The sequence below is a fragment of the Danio rerio genome, chromosome 12 (assembly GCF_049306965.1).
Source record: "Danio rerio strain Tuebingen ecotype United States chromosome 12, GRCz12tu, whole genome shotgun sequence".
Taxonomy (NCBI): domain Eukaryota; kingdom Metazoa; phylum Chordata; class Actinopteri; order Cypriniformes; family Danionidae; genus Danio; species Danio rerio.
The window spans coordinates 41,691,170-41,717,608 of NC_133187.1; the positions used below are offsets into that span (position 1 = coordinate 41,691,170).

Here is a 26,439-nt window from a genome sequence, read left to right on the forward strand (position 1 = left end):
GTCAATATGTGCTTTTGAAAACACTTTTGGTTGGGTTTAGGAAAAGAAGAGGGTGGGTCAGTCGTTCAGTCAGTCAGTCATTCAGTTAGTCATTCAGTCAGACAGTCAATCCATCAATAGCGGGCTCTGGTGGATTTACGCAAGAACAGCCGAAGTGAATGGCACTCGCCAGAGACATTTGAAATCTCAGAAAGCTAACGCAGAGGCCTCTGGTGGATTTGCGGAAAAAAAAAAAAATATATATATATATATATATATATATATATATATATATATATATATATATATATATATATATATATATGGGGATGTATTTGGTGCTCTCCAGAAATGTATATAGCTGTACATTTTCAGAATGAGGCTGGGTTGCTATATTTTGAAGAATGCTGATTGCTGGAACCCATTGACTTCCAGAAAAAGTCAATGTCAGCTAACAGCCGTTTTCAAAATGTCATGTTTTGTGATCAACAGACGAAATAAACTCAAATATTATACCAAAATTAGTCAAATATCGCAGCATCTTTTTACTTTTTTTTTGCATGAACTATCTCTTTAATGGCAGCCTAATAATTCAATATCAAAATTTAGAATTTCAAGTGAAACCGAACCAAACATCCTTAAAAGGAATAGCTTGCCAAAACAGCTTGCCACACAATGCTGTTTCATTCAGACCCTTTACATGACAACTTCTCTGTCACTACCAATATTTTATTTCCCTCACAAATGTTAAAAAGCACGTCACATTCCAGCAGCTTGACTATGGGGCAGACTTATTTATTTAAAGCAGCCTCATAAATGGACCACAGTCTTTTCTCCCCGAGGCTTTTTATTTGCGCTTGAAACCCAACCTCAGCCTTTCTTTTCCATCTCTCTGTTCCACCAGGCCGGTATGTTTTCCTTTCATAATCCGTATTTCTCCGTTGGGGTACACAGTTACATCATCCTCAGCACTCCGTAACGTAAATGGGACACCGTACTCGTTTGACACTTCACTTGAGCTTTTTTCCATACACAAATGCACGACTCTACTTGCCAAACAAAAAAAAGAGAGGTCACGGTGGCACTCGCGTTTAGACCCAACAAACCGGCCATGTGTTGCGAACGTGCCTGCCGTTAATCAGATCTGGCCATCCATGAAGACTGAGACTCTGTTTCTCTCCGTGTTATCGGAATGGGATCGGGGGGCGACAGATGTTTCCGCATTCATTAGTATTCTCAGAACCGTTTGGAGAGCGAACGCAGCTCGGCGGAGGTCTTGTCTATGCCAAGGACGCCGCTGATCCATGGCAGAAACAACATGTGCATTCGGTCCACCTTTAGAGGTGAGCGTGAAGAGCCGCCAAGTCACCTCTAAAGTCTATTGAGAAGAGCGAACAGTAGTACACAAACGGGAATGAAGATCCTTGAAGGAAACTGTGGCTGTAACGGAAAGCGCAGGAGATGAGGCAAAAGTTGTGTCTTGTTATATCTGAGAAATATAGCCGAGATCAGATTTTTATTGTGGGTAATGGTGTACAGTTTTCTACCACAAGATCTGAGTCGTATTGCTAAAGAGAGGGAGACATATAGAAGCACTGTTAACAATTTCCTGTAGAATCTACAGTAACTTACTGGAAGCAGTTTACCAGTAACTTACTGTAAATCAATCACAGCAAAATTACTGTTATTATTTACTGCACCATTTATCATGATTATTAATATTATCATGATTAATAATATTTGTATTTACAGTATTGCATGTACTGTATATCTTTACAGTAAAATATACAGTTCTTTTTACAATGCAACTTTAAAACGCAGTAACATACTGCATATCTGTCCTACAGTAAATTACAGTTCATATTACAGTAAATACTGTGTAATTTACCAAAATCGATTCGTTAGCAATGTATTTTACATCCTTTTGATGATATTTGAAATAAGTTTTTTAAGATATACTTGATATAAAATTGCCAGGCATATAATCATGTTTGAACTTTATGACTTAGGAATAATTATTTGATGTATTTATAAAAAAAATAACAATAAAAAATACAAACAGCATTTTGTAAATAGTTTAAATAATATATTATTTTTACAATTTCATAAATAAGTAAATACGTTTGCAGTTTTATTATTAAAATGCATCATTAATTTGGTACAAATATTATTTTTGAAACTGATTGTAAACATTTAGTGATATTATAAATATTATTATTAATATGTATAAAATAAATATTATATATAAATGATATCAATTATAAGACACAGTGGCTCAGTGTTTAGTACTGTCATATCACGGCAAAAAGGTCCCTGGTTCGAGACTCGGCTGGGCCAGTTGCCATTTCTCTGTGGAGTTTGCATGTTCTTCTGTGTTGGAGTGGGTTTCCTCATCCAAAGACATGTGGTAGAGGTGAATTGAATAAACTAAATTGACCGTAGTGTGAATGAGTGTGTATGGGCATTTCGCTATACTGGGTTGTGTAAAAAAAAAAAAAAAAAAAAAAAAACATTTATTAATTTGTTTGATAATGTATTTACTGCTTACATGCTTGCATTGTCATGTAAAACATTGCAAACAGCAATATTTATCTACATTTCAATAAAGAACACACATGTAATACTATTGAATTTAATATATAAAATATAAATATATATTTTATGCATCACAAAACGTGTGTATCAATAATTATTATTAGGAGTCGTAGAACATTGTTAAAAAAAATTGTTTCCACACAATACCTTCATGTTATCTCAACACAACTCTATTGAATTGTTTTTGTGAATTTCAGTGGATTGAATATAAAACAATTAAATATTGTTTTAAAAACCCTCAAATATTGTGTTGGTTCAGCTTATTTTAAATAAATAGTTTGTACAACCAGCAAAAATATTGTTTTGAGTGTACTGCACAATTTCCAAAAGTACTGTGGATATTATGTAAGGCCGTACTCACACTAGGTACAGTTGCCTCGAACCGGGCCAAAGCACGCTTGTCCCCCCTCCCGTCTCCCCCGACGGCCCGCGCTCACACCATATCGGACCTCGGCACGCTTATGTCATCGCTGCTGCGCTGTTCAGAAGCACTCTCTATGGCAAGCCTTTTTAGCATTTAAATCTTTGTTCTGACTCCATAAATATATTTAGAGATATCTCTAATTATATTTTTGACTAGTCATAATTATAATTCGACTAGTCAGAATGACAATTAGAGATATCTGCAATTACAATTGTACTAGTACGAAATCAGATTGGAGATATCTGCAAATATATTATGACTGACTAGTCATATTCCTCCATTGACTTCCATTGAAAAATATTTGCAAACAACCGCGCTCAGGCACACCTCTTCCAACTGGGCCAGGGCCGGCCAAGTGAACCGTGCTTGAGTGCGATTCAGCGCACTCACACTTCTCAAACAATCTGGGAAACGGGCCTGGGCACGGTACGGATGGCATAGTGTGAGTGGGCTCTAAATTGCCAGTAGGATCATTGCAAGCATAATATGACAAACACAGCCACGGAAACTCTCAGATGCTTTTAGAGAAAGAAAAGTCAGCTGTAGAGTGGCCCAGCCAGTCACCTGACTTAAACCCAATAGAAAATACAAAATTAAGATCAGATTTGATAGACAAAACGCAAAGAACAATCAAGATTTTCACACTCTCTTGAACTTTGTGAAAAAGATCAAACCTGAGAAATTCATGACTTTATTCTCCATATACAGTAAGAGGCGTCATTAAGCTGCATCACCAAAACAGCCTTTATATAAAGTATATAAAAGTGCAATACGTATTCAATAGTTTAATACTTAATTCCCCCACTGTATTCCCACCATCACTTTACACCATGCCCAAATTCTGAAGCACTTCCATATCAAAAACTGCACTTTGTATTCCTCATCCAGCTGACTAAAGCTGTGTTGAGCTGCAATCGAAACCCCCCCCCCCCCCCCCCCACCCCCCCCACCACCAAAATCATGTTAGTTCTAGATTAATTGGTCTAATTATAATGTTTCTTTGAGCGGATTATTAGTCTGACATTTCTCCGGCAACATCCAGTCGATTCCATCAGAGCGTAAAATGAATGGGATTGACCCGGAGAGAGCGGCCCGTAAGAAAAACTACAATTAAAGATATGTCCATCTCACCGCGCAGCCGGAGTAATTATGAGACTCGGATTTAGATAAGAAATACAGACGGAGATAAAGGAGATGAAAGAGCGAGTGATCACGCATTCGCCTTGATCACTGCTCACTCTGGGAGTCTTCATATAGGCTAATAGCCGGTTTTACAACTTGGAATTTGTCGTTCGTGGTGCACCTTTCGGACGCACCGCTTTGATCATGCTTGAGGTATTAATACTGGATGCGGGATCATGTTTTACAGTGGTGTTGGAGTTGAAATGCCTCCCTCTATAATTCTCTCTGTTTCTCTCTTAAGGTGCATTTGTAATGAAAGTTACAGCCTCTGATGCAGATGATGAAGCGTATGGAAACAGCGCCAAGCTGGTTTACAGCATTCTGCAGGGCCAGCCGTACTTCTCAATCGAACCTGAGACGGGTGAGTTGAGCAAAGAAGAGAGAATGAGAAATATGTTGGATGATTAAAAGATGGGAGGCAGTAATGGTAATGCGATACAGCGTTTGTTAACATTTTAGGTTTTAGACACGTGTAGAGAGTGTTAAGAGCATGTTTCAGTCTTGTCATATGCTGTACGTTGAAAGTAAAAGAATAAAATTTGGGTACTTTTTTAACCTACAAGCAAATGACAGAAGTAAAAACCACTACATTTGCAGGACACTAACAACCAGTGTTGGGTAGGTTACTTAACAAAAATGGTAACACTTTACAATAAGGTTGTATGGATTAATAATGGTTAATGCATTTACTAACATGAACAAACAACGAACAATACATTTATTACAGTATTTGTTCATGTTAGTTAACATTAGTTAATAAAAATACAGTCATTCATTGTTGATTTATGTTAACTCCTTAAGTAATGTTAACCAGCATAGATGTAGATTTTGATAATGCATTAGTACACTCTCAGAAATAAAGGTATGCAAGCTGTCACTGGGGTGGTAACTTTTCAAGAGGTACACATTTGTACTTAAAGGGTCCATATTGGTACCTCAAAAGTATATATTAGTCCCTAAAAAATTCAAGAGGAACACTTTTGTACTTTTTAGGTAGTAATATGTAGCCTTGAGGTATGAATATGGACCTTTTAGGTGCAGGTTTGTACCATATCAAAAGGTACCAGTGACAGCTCCCGTACCTTTATTTTTGAGAGTGTAATGCATTAATAAATGCATTAACTAATGAAACCTTATTGTAAAGTCTGACCAAAATAATAAATAATTGCTAATTGCATACTTAAAATGTTATTTAGAATACTTTTACATTCACTCTGTCTGAGAAGTATGTTATTACCTCTATAAGTAGTTTACTCTCAGAAAAAAAGGTATGTGAGCTGTCACTGGGGTGGTACCTTTTCAAAAGGTATAAATTTGTACCTAAAAGCTCTATATTAATATCTCAAGGGTACATATTAGTACTTAAAAAGTACAAAAATGTTCCTCTTAAAATGATTATGTACTAATATAAACTTTTAAAGTACCATTACTGACCTTTTAAAGAGTGACGAAATGCCAAAACACATTTTTTGAGCAGTTGACAGTCATATATGTGTCCCACGCTGCTAAAAACACTATTAGGACATATACTGTTTATCTCACAAAGAAAGTGAAAATTGGTTGTTTTGCGTTATTTCGAGCAAATTTGTTCTTCCGGTTTGAACGAATTTTTGAAGCTGCGTCACGGCGATTAGATCCTTGCGTGTATTCCAGTGTGGAGACTGGATGTCTGTACCTGGGAGTACTTTGTGACATCTCTGCGTGTGCAGCAATAATTCATGAGAATGACTTGGTTAAAAACAATCAGCGCACTCTATTGTGAATGAGGTGCAACTTCATTAATATGCATGATAGCTTCGAAGACCTGTTACCTGTACAGTGTTCAGACAGCAGAGAGACGGCACGTTGTGTTGCCAAAACAAGTGGAAGAAGAAGAATTGTTTTGTTTTCATTTACCACTATGAGAGCGCAGCAGGATTACAGTGCATGCGACAAGCGGCAGAAATACTTTTGTAAGGAACATTTTCAGAATAAATAAAAACAACATAAAATAAAAAAATATATACGGTTACTAGTGTAAAATTATTAATCATAATAATCAATACATGCTTGCTATTGAACTTTTTTGTAATTTTATATCATTTGCAAAAATAAATAAATAAATAATCGTTGCGTACAGAAAACAAGAAACATTATACACTATTTTGTTTCTGCAAAATTATATTTATTTATTTATTTGCTTTAAGCTAGAACAGGACAAAAAAGGCATTTTCTGGACAGATTGTATTTAGAGCCATATGCATGCTTCATTTAAATTTTCTTTCATTATATATTATTTCTTATACGTGTCATAGTGTAGCACAATTTTAGTTTTACGTTTCATAAAATCCTATCTATATTTTACTTAAATAAAGCTTTTAGTTTAAGTCTAATTTCAGTGTGTTCTGGTTGAATTAAATAAATCTGCTCTCATGTACTAATAACCTTATCACAACATAATATGAAGATTGACATCCTACTCAATTAAAACTTGCACTTTAAATACCCTACGGCAGGGAATTCATTTCCTTGGTTATGTTTTTTTTTTTTTTCCCCAGTCCAGCCTTCTTTTTTAATGTGACATTAACATATAAATAATGAAGAAAGAGAAGCTCATTAGCGAGCACCTAACGAAACCTGTGTCCATCTATCCTGACAGGCGTCATAAGGACGGCTCTGCCAAACATGATCCGGGAGAACCGGGAGCACTATCAGGTGGTGATTCAGGCTAAGGACATGGCCGGACAGATGGGAGGTCTTTCTGGGACCACAACAGTCAACATCACTCTTCTGGACGTCAACAATAGCCCTCCTCGATTCCCTCACAGTAAGAAAAAAACATACTCTCCTTTCACCATGTGTTGACCTGAGGGACGCGCAACTAGAACTGCACTACAAAGAAACAGGTGTCGCTTTGTGGAAAAAGAAATGTGCATTTCTTAACCAAAATCACAACTAACTGTTAATTACTGAATTAAGATGCACTATACTGAAAAAATAAATATTCATTAATAAGTATATGCTTAATATAATTATAAAATTGTTTACTTAAATGGGATAATTCACCCCAAAAAAATTATTCTGCCATCAACCTTTTCATCCCAGCTTGACCTGCTCTAGAACTGTTTCCTTTTTATTTTTTCTTCAGTTGAGTTAAGTGAAGTTTCACAAACTAATTTCGAGAGGAGCACGTGATAGGATTGACTACAGCTGATCCCTATCACTAATCACTAACTAGCCAATCGGATCATTTCAAATTTAATATAAATATCTAGCCTAAACTTCATTCCTCATCTTCACCCCCCCCCCTTTTTTTTATCCCTCTCCCTCCTCCTCAATTTTAAGTTCGAGCGACATGGTGGCTCAGTGGCTAGCACTGTTGCCCCACAGCAAGGGGGTGGTTCAAACACTAGCTGAGCCAGTCGACATTCTCTGTGCAGAGTTTGCATGTTCTCCCCGTGTTCATGTGGGTTTTCCCCAGGTACTCCGGTTTCCTCCCACACTCAAAATAAAAAAAAATAGAAATAAATAAATAAAAAATTGCAACAAAAGTCACAAGCACATACTACATTAAAACTGGTGCAGTTAGCAGTCTATTCTTGGGAAGTTATCGAGAACTACCTGATTTCGTACCCCTCCTAATGCTTATTGACCAGGTGGGAGCCTAGGGCTCATTCATCCGAGCTCAGGTTTCTCTCCAGAGACAAGATGCCAAACCTGCTAAAATAGTCAAGCATTATCTAAGTGTGAACTCTTGAAAAATAAGATATTTCGAAGAATGTTAGAAACCTCTAACTATTGGCATCCATAGTAGGAAAAACATATAAAGAAGTCAATGGTTACCGGTTTCCAACATTTCCTCTTTTTAGTTTAGCAAATCAAAAAACCTCAAACTGGTTTAGAGCAGGTCAAGGGTGAGTAAATGATGATGAATAATTGCATATAATATTATTACTTATATTTATATTAAATTGCATTAATATTAATATAACATTTACTCAACTCAGTTTCCTAAGTTGTAATGTTGGAAACTGGAGGCCAGTGACATCTATGAAAACACTATGAAATTAAATGGCTACCTGTTTTAACATATGGAAACATAGCTTCTTGTTTGTTTAACGGAAGAATGAAACTCAATCAGGGGTGCGTTTCCCAAACAACAATGTAACTCACAGCTGAACTATCATGGTACGATGCATCGTTCGGGGAAAAAAACGAGGTAGTGACGAATGTTTCCCAAAACGCATAGTTTTGAATAGTTTCATCGCTTGAACCAGGTTAGTTATAACGTAAAACGCCCATTATGATGCTGTAAACTTGGTCGAGTAACAACTTCTTTAGAGAAGAACCATATAATTTATTTGTGCAACTTACATTGTTTTACACCAACACGCATTTTTAAAAAAATCCAATATTAGATTTGGTAAAAACATGCACTCGCTTTCCATATTAATTGAAATATATGGCACATATAGGGCCTGTTTTCTTTACAAACATTATTGAGATTGACATATCATATTGTAAAACATAAAATCACTTGCAAAAGCTAACCCGTGTTCTAATACTATATATAATTCATATAAAAAAATAAATAATGAGGAGATTTATCAAGAAATGAAACTTAAGAATTATTATGTATTAGAAATAAAAAAATCATACTAATAATAATATTAATAGTATTAATGAAGATGATGATGATGACAATGATTATTACTATTATTACTATTATTATTAAGTAGGATATTGTTTGATTATTTATTTTTTAAAAGTCTTCTTTTACAATTGGACACTTGTAAACCACAGCACAAAGTTCTAACCAACAGGTCTATGTCATATACAGTACAGATACTTAATAAATAACCTATTATAAATTAAAAGAATTCACGTATGCTTTTTGTTTTCACAAGCTTTGGAGATGTAACATAAATTCAGCTTTTAAATAATAGGTCACCAACAGCTTTCGCCATGCGGTTGTGTTCCAAATGACATCAATGTCTTAAAAGTGCGCTGCGAAGGGAGCACATTTGTAAACATGAAGATTGCTAAAACTGAACTGTTAAAATACTTTGAAAGCAAATTAAACCGAAGAGTGATGACTTTAATGCTTTTTTACTTTTCATAATTCCAACTTTGAATGTTAGAATGTTCTAAATGAATAGCGCATAGGGGGGATAAGTGAGAATAGAACACAGCCAGGAACTATGTTTTAAACTACAGCTCCAGAGGTATAGTTGCGAGAGCTCAAGTTTGTGACGCGATTTGTGAATGTTCGTTGGAGTGATGGATTTGGGAAATGGCAAATCAACAAACCATGTTTGTAAAGACGGAACTTGCAACCTTAGTTGGCTAACGATGGTTTTGGGAAACGCACCCCAGGGCAGCATGGTGGCTCAGTGGTTAGCACTGTCATCTCACAGCAAGATGGTTGCTGAGTTACGGCTTTTCTGTGTGGAGTTTGCATGTTCTCTCCATGTTTGTTTCCCCCACAGTCCAAAGACATGCACTATAGGTGAATTGGATGAACTAAATTGGCTGTAGTGTATGTAAATGAGAGAGTGTATGGATGTTGGGTGGGTATGGGTATGGGTGTTTTTTCAGTACAGGGTTTTGGCTGGAAGGGCATCCACTGCGTAAAACATATGCTGGAATATTTGGCGGTTCATTCCGCTGTGGTGATCCCTTATAAAAAAAAGGAACTAAGCTGAAGGAAAGTGAATGAATGAAACTCTAAACAAGTAAAGGGAGTGAAAATGGTCACAGTTTTAATTTGAATTGAACTATCCTTTTTAATAAAGCTACATGTGATCAAGCAAACATGATACTAAAGATGATAATCACAGGGTTTTTAAGAATATCTCATTTGTATGCTGCACTGTAAACAAATACGGGTTGTTTCAATTAATATATATATATATATATATATATATATATATATATATATATATATATATATATATATATATATATATATATATATATATATATATATATATATAATAAAAATAAGTAATAAATACAAATCAACCCAATCTTTGGTTTGAAAATGAAATGTAAACCTATGTTTTCAACCTATTTCACCTAGGTTTTGGGTTGAAATAACCCAGCATTTTTTTAGAGAGTGTTTGGTACATAAATTTAAGAACAGAACTGGAATTTCAAATTCAGACTTGATTGATGCAACTGACTAAACACACTTGACATCAAACTTTAACCAAAGCAACTTATAATGAATTCAAGCTACAACCCTCCCAGGAAAGCAAATCCATGACCTTGGTGTTGACGGCAGAGTGATTTACCATTTAATTTAGCTCATAATTTAATACTTTAAGTAAAAAAAAGAAGTGTTAAGTAGCCACGATTCCACATACAAAATGCTTCAAGCTACAAGGGGATGTTTGCAAAATGAGGCCTTAAAGTTACAACACCAAAAACAGTGCATGTTAGGTCACATAAAACTAAATAATGACTCAATTTAGTGCAAAACATCTTGACTTTATTATTCTATGGGAGAAAAAATGCAGAGAACAAAAGGCTTAGAATAAGCCCAGCAGGTGTAAATCAAATCCGCGCTCGTTTGATTGCCAGTCAACTCTTAATAATTGATGTGGGCTAGATTAGCAGTGTTTATGAGGAGAATTGTGGCTGGACTTGCAAATAGACTCCGGCTCAATCAGCATATGAAATTAAGCGTTCAGATGGCATGGGTTTCTCTGCAAGTCATATTTCATAAAAACACGAACATTGTGGTTCAGTCGGAAATGCTCGGGGGCCCATTTCTGTGACTGACCAGAATGAATCACAATGTGAACTCAAACAAAATCTCCAACGAAAGCGGCTTTTAGAGTGAGAGAGAGAAGGGGGGATAGAAAAAGAAGACAGAGGGATGGGGAGAGAGAAAGAGAGCGCAGCAGGCGCTTCATTTGGGGTGATAATCCCTCTCTCTTTGCCACAGTCTCAAATCCAATACAAGAGCCACATCAGAAACAGTTTCTGCAAACTGGGTTTAAAAAGAACCTTCTCCAATGGCTCATCGGAGCTGAAATTCTATTAAAGAATAACCACTGAGAGGCAGCACCGCTTTTCCCCCGAGAGGAGGATAAACAAACAGACAAATGCACGCTGAAGCGCCTCACCCGAGAACAAAGAGTTCATACAAACACCTGACTGTTTACTCAATTGATTTATTTTGTTCTTCTTCTTCAGGTAACTACCATCTCTCCACTCCCGAGTCCACCGAAATCGGATCATCGGTGGGTCGGATCAAAGCATACGACGCAGATGTGGGGGAGAACGCAGAGATGTGGTACTCTATCCTGGAAGGGGATGGGCAAGATGTGTTCAATATCATCACGGACAGCACTAGCCAAGAAGGAGTGATAATGGTAAAGAAGGTAAACAATCCCAAATGTTATGAAGTCTGTTTGAAAAATCATGTTTTATTATGTGGGGATTTTATGTGGATTGATTTTATGTCAATTCAGACCCCTTAGTTTTTCAAGATTTTTTAGTAATTTTTTGCAATAAAAATGACAGATTTTGTGGTGGTAATTCCAAGAAATTTGCAGACACGTTTGCGATTAAAAACTTTATATATATATATATATATATATATATATATATATATATATATATATATATATATATATATATATATATATATATATATATATATATATATATATATATATATAAATAATAATAAATAAATAAATATATATATATAAATAAATATAAAACAAGATCTAAAATGGTAAAGAAGATTGTATAACTCTTATTTTTATCCACAATCTTACTTTTTCTCTCAGATTTCACTCCCCAGAGCATCTGACATCATGTACCTCACTCAGGACACATGTTAAGGCTTCCCCTACCATAATACATTTAAAACACAGATTGCTGTAAAACTCGTGAACGTTTTTCGTGGAAGCGTTTTCTCTCGTCAACAGCAGGGAAAATCATTTATCGATTTGACGCACATCATAACAGTCTACCAGTCATACACGTAAAGCAAAAATAATATCCTTCAATTTGATCACACAATGTTTAGACTGTGAGGGCACAGGTTAGACATTTTTCGAGAGACATTCAAATACATCTCGTGCGCTATGTATGCAACGTCTATAAGTGATGTAAAACAATTACTTGCAAACTAAAATAAACACAATTTGATTATATGGTTTAGAATAGGATGTTTTTTTTGTTTTTTGTTTTTTCTTTTTTGCAATTATTTTGCGTTTAAATTAAGAATGCTTTAGGATAGCAAAAATGTGCAGCTTTCTGTTGATTTTGTGTTGGATTCAGAGATCGCGGAATCTGGAATAACTGATTTTAGCATAACTTTTCAAATAAAAAATATGTTCATTCATCATGTACTTTTTAAATATTAGCAAACATACAGTATTATGGTATTTTTGAGACTTAGAAATGTCCAAAACTTACATACAGCACCTTTACACATCACACTGTAAGTCGCAGCTTGGAAATAAAATCCACAGCATGTGACGGTTTCCCCTCATTCTCATTCTTTTATATGCACGCGCCTATACAAAGCGCAGTGCTTAGAAAGTAATCCCCTAAATCGAAGCCTTCGTGTCCTATCAACTTTACAAAGGTGCTTAATTCTATTCACAGCCCAAAAAGTCCCTTTTTCCCTTTTGTGTGGCGCAGGGATCTATTTGCCTGCTGAAATCTGCCTATAGCTTATTTCCTCTCTCTCTGTCAGGTCAGGCTTTGACGAAGCTCAGGCAATTATGCAAATCTTATTGCTTAAACTAGAATGAAAGATAGCTACGGAAGACGGCCTGAATGAGCGAAAGGTAAAAGATCGCACCTTGAGTCTTTAATCGTTTCATAATTAAAAGGCTGCATTAAAGCACGATGCCCTGCCTTTATAATAAAAGGCATTCAACTCAAAAGAAAAGGCATGGCGATAAGCACCCTTCAAAGAACGTATGCAAAAACGAGGAAAAAGTTTAGGGCGACATCACAAGAGCATGTCGTTAATCTGTGACCGAATAGACCTGAGTTCAAAAAAAGATCCTGAAAGTAAGCCTCCCTTTATTCAGAGTGACCTAACATCTTATCTTTTCCTCTTGTAACCTTTCTCTCGTTCAGCAACTAGATTACGAGAGCAGAAGATTGTACTCACTGCGGGTGCAGGTGACCAACACTCATATAGATCGACGCTTTGAGCAACAGGGGCCTTTCAGCGACACGGCGATAGTCCGGATCACTGTCACGGATGTGGATGAACCTCCGGTCTTCAGTCGAGCGCTGTACATTTTCGAGGTGGACGAAGACAGCCCTGTTGGAAGCTCGATTGGGATAGTGTCAGCTCGGGACCCGGATACAATCAGCCACCTGGTCAAGTGAGTAGATGTACTGATTGGTTTTAATGAACACCACAAACATTAACCATGAGTAGCTCAATTGAATTATGTTAAAGTTATTGTCAAGTTAATGTCATCTTTGCCACTATAGGGTGCATGTTCACAACAAACAAAGATGTATTTTGATGATGCTGTGACTGAGTGTGGAATCATGGGAGTTGTAGTCTTTACTAAATCATATGTGAATAGTTAGAACCAATGTTTTTTTCAAGATTTTAAGACAAAATGACAGTTTTTTTTGGTGGTAATTCCCAGAAATTTGTAGACAATTTAATAAAAATAAAAAAAATTAAAAAAAAGATTCTTTATTTTGGTCTCTTGTCAAAACAAGATCTAAAACAGATCTAAAACGGTAGGGATTAAGCCAAAGAAAGGTTGTATGACTCTTATTTTTATCCACGATCTTACTTCCTCTCTCTCACCCGGAGCATCTGACATCATGTACATCAGTGTTTCTCAACCACGTTCCTGACGGACCACAAGCTCTGCACATTTTTCCATGTCTCCTTAACCAAACACACCTGATTCAGATCATCAGCTCATTACCAGAGACTGAAAGACCTGTAATGAATGTGACAGACTAAGGAGACATCCAAAACATGCAGTGCTGGTGGTCCTCCAGGAATGTGGTTGGGAAACACTGATGTACATCACTGAGGACATGCGATAGGGCTTCCCCTACCATAATACACCTAAAACACAGATTGCCATAAAACTCATCAATGACAGAGAAGCGTTTTCTTTCCTTAACTGCAGGAAAAGAGTTAAATGCAAACATTTACCGATTATACGCACACCTTAATACCAGCCAGACATGTAAAGCACATACAATGTCCTTCAATTCGGTCACGTGCAGCAGCCGTCATCCTTGAATCAATCACCTTCATCGTAAGCTACTTGCTTTTCTGTCTGTTCCATTGCCCCGCTTGTTAGATGTTTGCTCACACTTTCTTTTGCAGTCTGAAGCACGTCTGTACATCACGTGCGCTGCGTATGCAATGTTTATAAGTCATGTAAAACAATTAATTGCAAACTGAAATAAATATAGTTTGATTATATAGTTTGGAATTGGATGTTTTATGAGATTATTTACTTTTTTGTAATCATTTTGTGTTTTAATTAAAAATTTCGCTAGGATATTTGCGACTTTTTGTTGATTTTGTGTTGAATTCAGCGATTTTGGAATCGCGGAAAACTAGGGGGGTTGAATATTTAAGCATTCAAAATGTATCATCATGGTAGTGTGAAGCAGACTAAAGCTGAAAGCAGTCAAAGCAAAAGAGACAGCTATATCAACTGCTGATGAGAGACGAGCACAATACAGCACAAAAGCAGCAGAGCTTTAATTATGGCTTAGGTCACCGCTTTCGGTTCTTCCGCTCATGATCATGTGGAGAAGAAGCAGCACTGTTTATCATACTAAATACACTTTCAAGAGTTCACACTTAGCTGATGATTAATTATAAAGCTTGTTTGGCATGCTGTCCCGCGAGAGAGCCCGGAGCTCATGAGATCCTCGAGCCCAGGGCTCCCTCCCGTTGCAAAGCGGGAGGGGAGCTTGAGCTCAGGTAGATCTCGAGAACTCCCCTGCTGTAACAAGTGAATGCTCTTGAAACTAATTACAAACTAGAAGCGTGTCTATGTTGACAATTTGGATTGTTCAATTGACTTAATTGCATGTTTTTAGGCGGTGGGAGGAAACAGGGGAACCCGGGGGAAACCCACGTGAGCACGGGGAGAGGTGCAAACTCCGCACAGAAATGTCTGCTAGTTTTGGTAAAGCCAGGAACCAGAGACATTCTTGCTGTGATGCGACAGTGCTAGGCACTGGGCCACCGTGTCACCCGTCTAAGAAGGAGGAGTAGGGGAGGAAGGGGGGACTCTTCAAAACGAAGATAGCAATGGAATAAACCCCAGGGTATTTATAGTAGTTTAGGAGTCATCTGATTGGATCGTAGTGAATTGGATAATGCGGGTCAGCTGCTAGCAATCATAAGCACGTGATCCTCTCGAAATTTGTTTATACATAAACTTCACTTAGAGTTCTGCCATAGTGCATGTTCTCCATGCAGTCCAATAAAACCAACACAATCTCACGGCAATTGTTAACATTTTGATGTAGTAGTTGTAGCTTATTCGTATGAATTCGTACAATCTCATTGGTACAATTAAGTACGATTTGCTCATCCCCCAATGATGGAAGAGTTTTAGGGGCAGGGTTGGGTGCCACACCTCCTTTCTAAAATCACACATTGCCATACGACTGAACTCTTAGCCAATAAATTAGCCACTAAACTTACAAAATGTAAAATACTTACATTTCCTTGTGAGATCAGGCTGAATAAAACACACAACATATTAAAGAATCCTCAGTGTTTCTTGGTTTTCTATTAGTATATATGCCAGCAAAATATCTAACATTGCTGTAGTTTTTTTTTTTTTTTTTGACATATTAATAAAACAAATCTTAGGAAAGGGTGCCTTTAAAGGGGTCCTATTATTTTCCTTTTTACAAGACGTATTAGATATCCCTAGAGTGTGTATGTGAAGTTTTAGGTCAAAATATCTAACAAATAATGTGTAATAACTCTATGAAATTCTGGTGACTGTTGCTTTAAATCCAAATGAGACTGTGCTCCTAGCCCTCTTTCTAAAAGGGGGTGGGGCTATACATGCCTATGTGATACCATAGTGGCAGATTCAAAGATTTGCTTTATCTCCTTTGTTTTTACTGTATACTAAACACATTTACTTAAAAGCATTATATATATTTTTTTTATCCATGATAATACAACACAACAAACAGTGTACTAAATGTACTTTTAAAGTGAAAATCTAGACTGTTAATAACTGTGTAAACACATCCCGAGTCTGTGAAAAGGGTCCATTACCTCAATTTTCACCCATTAATGTTTCAGCAAAGATGATCACAGTCTGACTGACATTTAGTGATGAAAACAAAACCTAATTATTTAAGGAATGATTTCATTATTTATGGGTCAGTTTATGGGTAGTTTGTTGGTACATTAGAACATGTCCTGTTTTATTTCTTCTTTTTTTAAAACAAAACAGTGACTATCGTGCATTTTTACCACAATTAAAGTCTAACAATAGTATAAATGAAAACATTATTGTGAGGCATATTTAAAACAATAATGAACTGATGACAGGGTGGGCACAGAGTTTGCATGTTCTCCCCTTGTTGGCGTGGGTTTCCTCCAGGTGTTTCGGTTCCCCCCACAGTCCAAAGACATGCAGTATAGGTGAACTGGATGAGTGTGTGTGAATGTGTGAATGTATGGGCATGGGCATCTGCTGCGTAAAACATATGCCAGAATAGTTGACGGTTTATTCCACTGTGGTGACTCTTTATAAATTAGGGACTAAGCCAAAGTAAAATGAATAAATTAATGAACTGATGACATATTAAAAGACTATTTAAAGGGATAGCTCATCTCCAAAAACAACTGCCTCCTTATTTATTCTCCCTCATGTAGTTTTAAACTTTCATGCATTTCTTTCTATCGTTCAAAATACAGTAGGATATTCTGAAAAAGGCTGGTTCCTGGGACTTATGGACTTCCAAAGTAAAAAAAATTAAAATAAAAATAAAAATAAATAAATAAATAAATAAAATAAAATTAAAACATTATGAAAATCAGTGCACTGTAAAAAATGCTGATTTCTAGGTGATCAGTTTGTGTTGGAACAAGATGAAAAATTAAGAGTGCACTAGCACTAGGCTATCCATGCCCGGGCACATTTCTCAGTTCGTTTGACAAGTATGGGTGCTCCAAATTGTGCCCAGGCGTGGTTTAGTTGTCTGGCCCCGGCCTGGTTGGAAGAGGCGTGCCAAACCACGGTTCGGTTAGGCTTTGGCGCGGTACTCTTATAGCGGGAGTGCAAAGTGCACCTGAAAAAGCTCAAAACTGAAGATGTGATATCACTTTTAAGGGACTGTTCCATATGGATTTATTAATCATTCTTACTTTTTAATGAACGTGAACTGTCAGCTTTTCAAAGATGTAAACCCCTCATTGCACATTCAGCAAACCTCCTAATACCTCATAAGACGTTGACTTTATGAACATTTGAGCATCAAAAGTTGTGGATCTGTTCGGCAAAATATTTGACTGTGTGTCACTGCATCACAAACAGCTAATAATACAACAAAATGATAGAACTAAAGCAATTTCCACTGCTGAGCGAGAGCGCTTCTCTTCTTGTTAAACTGAACAGTCGTATCAATGAAGCAAGCATCCTCAGGTTCAGAAGGCAAAATGCAGTGTGAATGCAGGCCGTCAGGGGAGAGAAAAAGGGGGAACGATTGCTCTTCAGCACGGTTCAAGACAACTCTGCCTACTCTGAGTACACCCTAAGTTAACTTATTCATTTAGGTGGATTGAAAATGAAACAATTATGTGTCCTAAAAACTCAAGAATGACATGGTTTCAGCTTCTTTTAAAATAAATAGCTTGAACATACATCAAACATTGTGTGTTTTTTTTAGTGTGGGTCCAAGCAACCAGCATTTTACAAAATATCTCATTTTGTGTTCAAATTAAGATATAAACTCGACTAAATATGGAACAAGTTATGGGTGAGTACCATAATTCAATTTTTGGAGGTGCTATCCCTTTAAGAATCACAGTTCAGGCTCAAATATTATTCGGTCATTCTTCTTCGGCTTAGTCCCTTGATTCATTAGAGGTCTCCACAGTGGAATGAACCGCCCACTTATCCAGAAAATGTTTTACGCAGCAGATGCTCTTCCAGCTGCAACCCAGTATTGGGAAACACCCATACACTCTGACATTAATAATAATAATAATAATAATAATAATAATAGTAGTAGTAGTAGTACATTTTATTTATAGTGCACTTTTCTCAGACCTAAAGTGCTACAGGAATACAAAACAAACAAAGAAGAACAATAAAAACAGTAAAAAAAAAAAAAAAAGACCTCAACAAAACACTAAAATATGAACGATTCAATGCAATTGGAGGATAACATTAACAAAAATAATCAATCTATGTTAAAAGCAATGGTAAAAAGGTGAGTCTTGAGAAGTTTCTTAAAACATTCCAGAGAAACGGCATTCCTGATTCTTATGGGTAGGGCATTCCATAGCTTATTTAAACAACATTCAAACTCATACGCTACGGCCAATTTAGTTTATCCTATTCACCTACAGTATACTGCATGTCTGTTGGGGAAACCGGAGCACCCGGAGAAAACCCACACGAAAATGAGGAGAACATGCAAATTCCAAATAAACATGCCAACTGGCCCAGCTGGGACTTGAACCAGCAACCTTCCTGCTGTGAGGCGACAGTGCTAACCAATAAGCCCAGCCCAAATATTAATTAGTTAGTTTTTTTAAACACATACTTTCCCACAGTTGTTCTGAACGCTGCTGTGTTTCAGTACAATTACCTCTTTAATCTCAAAAGATTGCAGAAAAAAAAACATAACTCTGCATGATATGACCACTTTACTCTTTTATTGTTGTGAAAGCGATGCTCGATTTCTGTTGCGCTCATTATATCACTTTCATTACCATCCAAAGGCTTATTTAGCTAATAAGGAGGCTTCTGTCAACAGATAATCTTAGCCATTGTAACAGGCAATTTAATGGTCCAGTAGAGATTTGAACAGAGGGACTTGGTAATTAAATGCTTTTCAATATGAAGCTAACAAACAAGTGGCTCCTTTTCACCTTAGATGAGGAAAAAAAAAACTCACGTCCAACATACAGAGAGAGAAAAAAAAAAAAAAAACATCAAAATGGCACCTTGAAAAGTGCCTCCCAGAAGCATCTCAGAAACTAAAGTTCATTATGAAGTACGGGAATCAAGCAGAAAGCGTCTTCGCCTTGCAAATTTTGGGTGTTGATCAGATGTTTTGTGCTCGGTTAAATCCAATCCATCAACATGTTCCCAAGCGTGTGCGTGCGTTTGTGTGTGTATGTGTGTGAAAGCGGGGGGAAAAGCAAATTATTCATGGGGCCTCAGTTGGTGATTTCCCTCCGGAAGTTTGGCAAGATGAATACAGGCGCTGTTTTATCTTCCCCCTCTCCCCCTTCTTCCTTTCGGAGTTTAGAAGTCACAAAGTTGATGTGAAAGAGCGTGTCTTGTCTCCTGTCTGAACTGCACCATATATATATATATATGAGACATATTTCTAAAAAAGCCTGTCCTTCTGGCTCGCTCAAGCACGTCACACTCAGTTGCATATTTAAATGTCAGCGGAATATGTAAGCTGACATTGATAAATGGGTTTAATAGGAAAGATTTCCTTTTCTTATTTCGTGAAAACAAAAGGCAGGGGATCAGCGGAGTGATTAGCATTCGGGTTCTTTCAAACGAGCCACTTCAAAATTCACAACACGCAATGTGCGGTTAAGGATAATTGATAGTTGCTAGTTGCTTCGGCTAGGAAGGTGCTCGTCACAGCTGGCTATTCAACGCATAACGCATAATTGATTACTTTAAATTTGAGCACTTATTGGCTCTGCGGTGATACTTTTCCATTGTGAGGAATGGTGGAGCTGGTTGTCAGGTTTTAAATGCTAGTGTGCTGGTTTTGCTGTTTGACATGATACACAGTTAAAGTCAGAATTATCAGCCCCCCTGTATATGTTTTTCCCCAATTTCTGTTTAATTTATTTTACCTTTGCCATGCTGAAAGTTCATAATATTTTTTACGAGATATTTTTTCAAGATACTAGTATTCAGCTTGAAGGGCAATTTAAAGGCTTAACTTGATTAATTAGGTATAAGTTAGGGTTATAGGGTATATGCACAGCTAGGGCTCTATTTTGACGGTCCATGCGCAGAGCGCAAAACGCAGGGCGCAGACGCTTTCAGGGCGTGTCAGGACGCGTTTTTGCTAATTTAAGGACGGGAAATCTGCCTTGTGCAGCGGCGCATGGTCTAAAAGGGTTGAGTTTATTTTCTTAATGAGTTATAGGTGTGTTTTGAGAATAAACCAATTAGAGTCTCATCTCCCATTCCCTTTAAGAGTCAGCTGCCTCGCGCCAAGAGCGCATTCGCTATTTACAGGACGCAAAGTAAGTTTAAGGGCTCTAATTTCACGGTCCATGCGCAGAGCGCAAAATGCAGGGCGCAAACGCTTTCAGGGCGTGTCGGGACGCGTTTTTGCTAATTTAAGGACGGGAAAACCTGCTTTGCGTCATGGCGCATGGTCTAAAAGGGTTGAGTTTATTTTCTTAATGAGTTATAGGTGTGTTTTGAGAATAAACCAATTAGAGTCTCATCTCCCATTCCCTTTAAGAGCCAGCTGCGTCACGCCATAAGCGCATTCGCTATTTACAGGACGTAAAGTAAGTCTAAGTGGAAAATCTGAGCATTTCACTAGCAAACAGTTAACAGTTAACAGTTTTTAACAGAAAACTGTTAAACAGAACATCTACTGCGTGAGAATGAGAGATAATGGAACTACTTTCACATTCGCTCTTGGATAGGGAAACCTTTACGCACAGACATCAATTAGCCTATAAATAATTAATTTTGTTTGTTAAGCACAAATATTCATTTTAAAACTATTTCTAAATTCAGTTATAATTTCCAGCAAACGAATAAATGAACAATAATAACAAAATGAGCTCAAAAACCTGAGTTATATCCTAAAACACATGCTGTGCCCCATATGGTCTAAAACCTGACAGGTGGGCAAATCTAAGCTTGTTTTTAATAAAACAAATATAAATATGGATATAATAAATAATACTGCTAATAATAATAACATTATACAAAAGAAAATTGTTATAAATGAACTGAAAAAGCCTCCCGAGATGAAGAAGACATAAAAGCAGTGATTTTTCATATTTATGTAGGCTAGAAAATAATATGTTTTGTAATATTTTAATCTTTTATATTTATATCCTATATCTATTCTTATTATATCCCATATATATCCTTAATATTAAATTTTTTTCATATGTAAAGATATTTGCCTAGTGCTCTCTTGTGCGTATTAAGCAGTGCGTAAGCAAGGCGCAACTCTGTGCCGGAGTACCGGGTTAGTTTTGATCTAATAAAAATCTATTATAGTTTCTCAAAATAGCAACGCGCCAGCGATGCGCCTCAGAACGCCTTCCTTTTTAGACCAGAATGCCTATGGGCGCACAAATGAGCGCTAATGCATTTGCTATTTAAACAGCGTAGCGCAACACCTCAAAACGACTCCTGCGCCAAGCTGAAACTACCAAAAGACTATTGCGCCGTGCCTTGCGCCACACTGCGCCGGGTATATGATAGGGACCCTAGTGTTTCTTCCCACATAAATAATCTTCCGGTGAACGGTTAATGTGACTTTTTCAATTTGATACGGTTCTTTTTACAGCGTCGATGTTGTGATGTAATTAAAAGTTAATTAGGTATATAGACTTCAGCATTCATTTAGTTGTTAAAGCATAAACCGAGATGAAAAGCCATTTACAGGCACATTCCCATCAGGATCAGCAGGCAAGCAGAAACTCTATTGAAATACTGGAGTAAAATAAATGTAAATATTTTGAAAACATGGTGCGGAAAAATGTGTATTAATGCAGGGCTTCTTGTACATTCTGAGACCCTCTTTAAATTGTAAATCAATCAGGCAGTTGGGATCCTTGATTTATTTATTTATTTTTTAAAGACAGACCTTAAACACACCAATTTTGTAACGGCATACAGTTCACTGGAAGCGTTTGACCCAGGTATCTAAAAAAATATATATTTTATTTATTTATTTATTTATTTATTCTGTAGACAATCAAAAAAGAAAACGTTTAACAGCGATAATAATTTTGGCCTTAAAAAAGACTTCCAGATCTAAAGTAAAATCCAGATGTTCTAATTTCACAAGTACCTCGTCTGTTTAATACAATACTTAACGGAAATGTTGATCCCTTTTGAAATTAAAAAAAGTAGTTTTGAAAAATACTAAAAAGTAAATAAATTATGCAAATATATGGATGAATGGATGGATGGATGGATGGATGAACAAAATTTATTCAAACAAAAAACAAACAAATAAATAAATAAATAAATATATGATAGATAGATAGATATATAGATAGATAGATAGATAGATAGATAGATAGATAGATAGATAGATAGATAGATAGATAGATAGATAGATAGATAGATAGATAGATAGATAGATAGATAGATAGATAGATAGATAGATAGATAGATATATATATAGATAGATAGATAGATAGATAGATAGATAGATAGATAGATAGATAGATAGATAGATAGATAGATAGATAGATAGATAGATAGATAGATAGATATATATATAGATAGATAGATAGATAGATAGATAGATAGATAGATAGATAGATAGATAGATAGATAGATAGATAGATAGATAGATAGATATAGAACTTTTAAGGCTAATCTAAAATAACTGCATTTACTTATTTTCTAAGAATTACAAATCCCTTTAATACTATCCTCAATCAACAGTACAGCTAACTGGCTTTTAAGGCTTTAAATAGTTGAATAAACCCCACTGTGTATAGTGAAGGCTTTTCAATCGATTGCGGTATAAATACATTTCCATCTGGAAGGTTCAACTTCTGGTGAGTCAGTGTGGCAGAAATCACAACCATAAAACCACTCGAAGTGAAAAAGCAATTGAAAAGGACAAAGCACAGGATGATTACTAGAAAATCTTTAAATCATTGAAAGTTCCCTGGAGCAGAGTTAAAAATCAATGATTAACACGTGTATGTCAACTTAAAAACATTACACATAGCTCTGTACAGGAGAAAAATGTCACTGACAAAAAACATTTAAAAAATATATATCTTTTTATACATTCACTGAATATTTCATTAGCCAGCATCAGCCCTGCTTCATTCATTTAAATACAGTTTGTTTAGATAAAGCCAATTTTGTTTTATTAATGACAAACTCATTTTAAATAAATAATTTTCCACTATACTAGCTAAGCAGACTTTCTTAATTATTACGTATTTTCTTGATTATTGCCTTTTTTTTATTTTCTTTTTTTTTTTTGCCACATTAAAGATTTATGTTGTTACGTGTCATATCTATTCCAAAAACACCAGGGCACTTATGGTGAAAAATCTACTTTTTAAACTGTTTGGACAGACATTATGTGTAGTGTATAGACTGTTATATTGGGGTGATAAGCACACATACACACACTCATCGATGCAACTGCACAACAAATACTCATTGGTAAAGTTCTTACTGTAGTATTTCTTACAAATGATACGTGAGATCTCGTATCAGAGATCTGTTGTCTGACCCAGCCGAGGGAGGAGACAGAAACGGTAGGCAGGAAGGACTAGCCTTAAAGGCGCAGTACAACGAAACAGCCCCCTGGTGCAAAAAATGTATAACATAAAATCTTATAAAAGGTATAATGAAAAATCTGATCGGTGTTTTGAGCTGAAACTTTACAGACACATTCTGGAGACGCAAAACACTTATATTAAATCTGAAAAAGGGGTAACCTAGGTGCCCTTTAAATTATAATGACATAATTCAAAATAATTTAGTCTGCAATGCGTAAAACAGAAAACAGGTAAACGATTTGCTCCATGCCTTAAATGTACCAGAATACATATTTTTCAAAGTTAGTTGAACATTTGAAGCCTGATTTTAACAAAGAATCTTTGACCTTTTTTATATTGCAGTTTTAACATTTTAATAAGGGACATTTTTTTCTCAAGGTCCTGAGTTATTTATTTTAGTTATTTATTTTTAGTTATTTATTTTACTTTTTTGTAGCAAGTGTGAAACATTTACAAAAGAAAAAGAGGGTGAAATATTAACAGTTTAATTAAAAAGGCGTTTTGTCAGACTTGGTGCTAACCACATTGTCAAAGACAAAATTTAAACAAACAAACACAAACAAACAAACAAACAAACAAAAAACAAACAAACAAATAAATAAATAAAGGAAGGAATAACAATACTTTTGTATAGGCAAATATAAATGACTTTTGTATTTGTGAACTAATGAACGAACGACTAAACAAACAAATGAATAAAAGAAATTGTGAGAATAGAACAATCAAACAAATAAATAAATAGATAAACGAACAAACGAATAAATGAAGGGATGAACAAACAAACAAACAAATTAACAAATGTATAAAAAAGACATTTTTGTCAGAAATGGTGCAGACCACATTGTCACAGACAAAATTTAAACATAATTTATAATTTAGACATTATACAGTAACTTGCCTAATTACCCTAATCTGCCAAGTTACTAACCAAATTAAGCATTTGAATACCACTTTAAGCTGTAGACAAGTGTCTTGAAAAATATCTAGTAAAATAATATTTATTATTTATTTACTGTCATCATGTCAAAGATAAAAAAATTGGAAAAAAATCAGCTATTATAAATGAGTTATTAAAATTATTATGTTTAGAAATGTGTAGGAAAAAAATATTTTTGTTAAACAGAAATTGGGTAAAAAAAATAAATAACAGGGGGGCTAATAATTCAGGTGGGTTAATAATTCTGACTTCAACTGTACATTATTTTTTAAACGTGAATTAATGGATGAATGAACAAAAAAAAAAGCAAATGTATAAAAAATATTTTTTGTGATAATTGATGCTGACTGCATTGATAGAGAAAATTTAATTAAACAAATAAACAAACAAACAAACAAACAAACAAATACATACATACATACATAGACAGACGGACGGACGGACAGACAGACAGACAGAGAGACAGATAGACAGACAGACAGACAGACAGACAGACAGACAGACAGACAGACAGACAGACAGACAGACAGACAGACAGACAGACAGATAGATAGATAGATAGATAGATAGATAGATAGATAGATAGATAGATAGATAGATAGATAGATAGATAGATAGATAGGAAGATAGATAAAAAAAGATAGAGGAACGGACAAAGCTCACGTTACCCTTAATCATAATACAATCTTATTCAGAATCAGCTAAATAATTAGATTACTGATGTCCATGTAAACGTACACAGTGAAACCTCAGACTAAATGTACTGTAACCCACATCCTTCAAACTGCAAAGAAGAAAGCCGTGGCTAAAAGGCTGTCAAATATGACATCTCAGCTGTGCAGAAGGCATGTGGGAGACTTTGAAGCCAGCTGGAAGAAGGCTTTATGATCTGATGAGGCTAAAAATTGAGCTTTTTGGGCCATTAAAATAAACGCAGCGTCTGGCGTCAAAGCTAAACACCGAGCATCAGCAGAAAGCCATCATCCCCACTGCGAATCGTGGCGGTGGGCAGCTTCATGCTGAGGGCCATATACGCTTCTCTCCGGCAGCTCCTGGAGGGCTCGTGAGGGTAAAATAAATGCAGTAGAAATACACAGAAGTCCTGAAGGAACACCTGATGGGGTCTGCCAGACACCTGCAGCAGGAGATTTGTTTTCTAGCAAGATAGTGACCTGAAGCGTGAAGTCCAAGTTAGACATGGCTTTAAAAATAAAATAAATAAAAAAGCATGTTTCTGTCCTGCAGTGGACTGAGTTGGGATCTCCAACTGAGCTTTTATGGGTAGACATTCAGTCATGATCTGATCATGTGTAACCTGACTGAGATTGAGGACTTGGGGAATGGAAAGAAGAAAGAAAGAAAGAAAGAAAGAAAGAAAGAAAGAAAGAAAGAAAGAAAGAAAGAAAGAAAGAAAGAAAGAAAAAAAGAAAGAAAGAAATAGGAGAAAAGGAGGCAGGAAAGGGGGAGAAAGAAAGGAATAATAAAAGAAGGAAAGAAAGAAAGAAAGAAAGAAAGAAAGAAAGAAAGAAAGAAAGAAAGAAAGAAAGAAAGAAAGAAAGGAGACAGGGAGGGGGAGAAGGGAAGAAGTGAAGAAAGAAGGAAGGAATGAGAGAA

At 36.0% G+C, this 26,439-nt stretch overlaps 1 protein-coding gene across 3 annotated transcripts in view; it reads left to right on the plus strand.

The window, feature by feature from the left end:
- The window catches only part of cdh10b (cadherin 10, type 2b (T2-cadherin)), a 127,902-nt gene that overhangs the window by 66,575 nt on the left and 34,888 nt on the right, over nt 1-26,439 (plus strand). For all 3 annotated transcript variants that reach the window (XM_073918833.1, XM_073918831.1, XM_073918832.1), the window contains exons 4-7: nt 4,422-4,541; nt 6,819-6,986; nt 11,363-11,550; nt 13,274-13,527. In XM_073918833.1, coding sequence (XP_073774934.1) covers nt 4,422-4,541; nt 6,819-6,986; nt 11,363-11,550; nt 13,274-13,527 — 730 coding nt within the window. The remainder of the gene's footprint in view (nt 1-4,421; nt 4,542-6,818; nt 6,987-11,362; nt 11,551-13,273; nt 13,528-26,439) is intronic.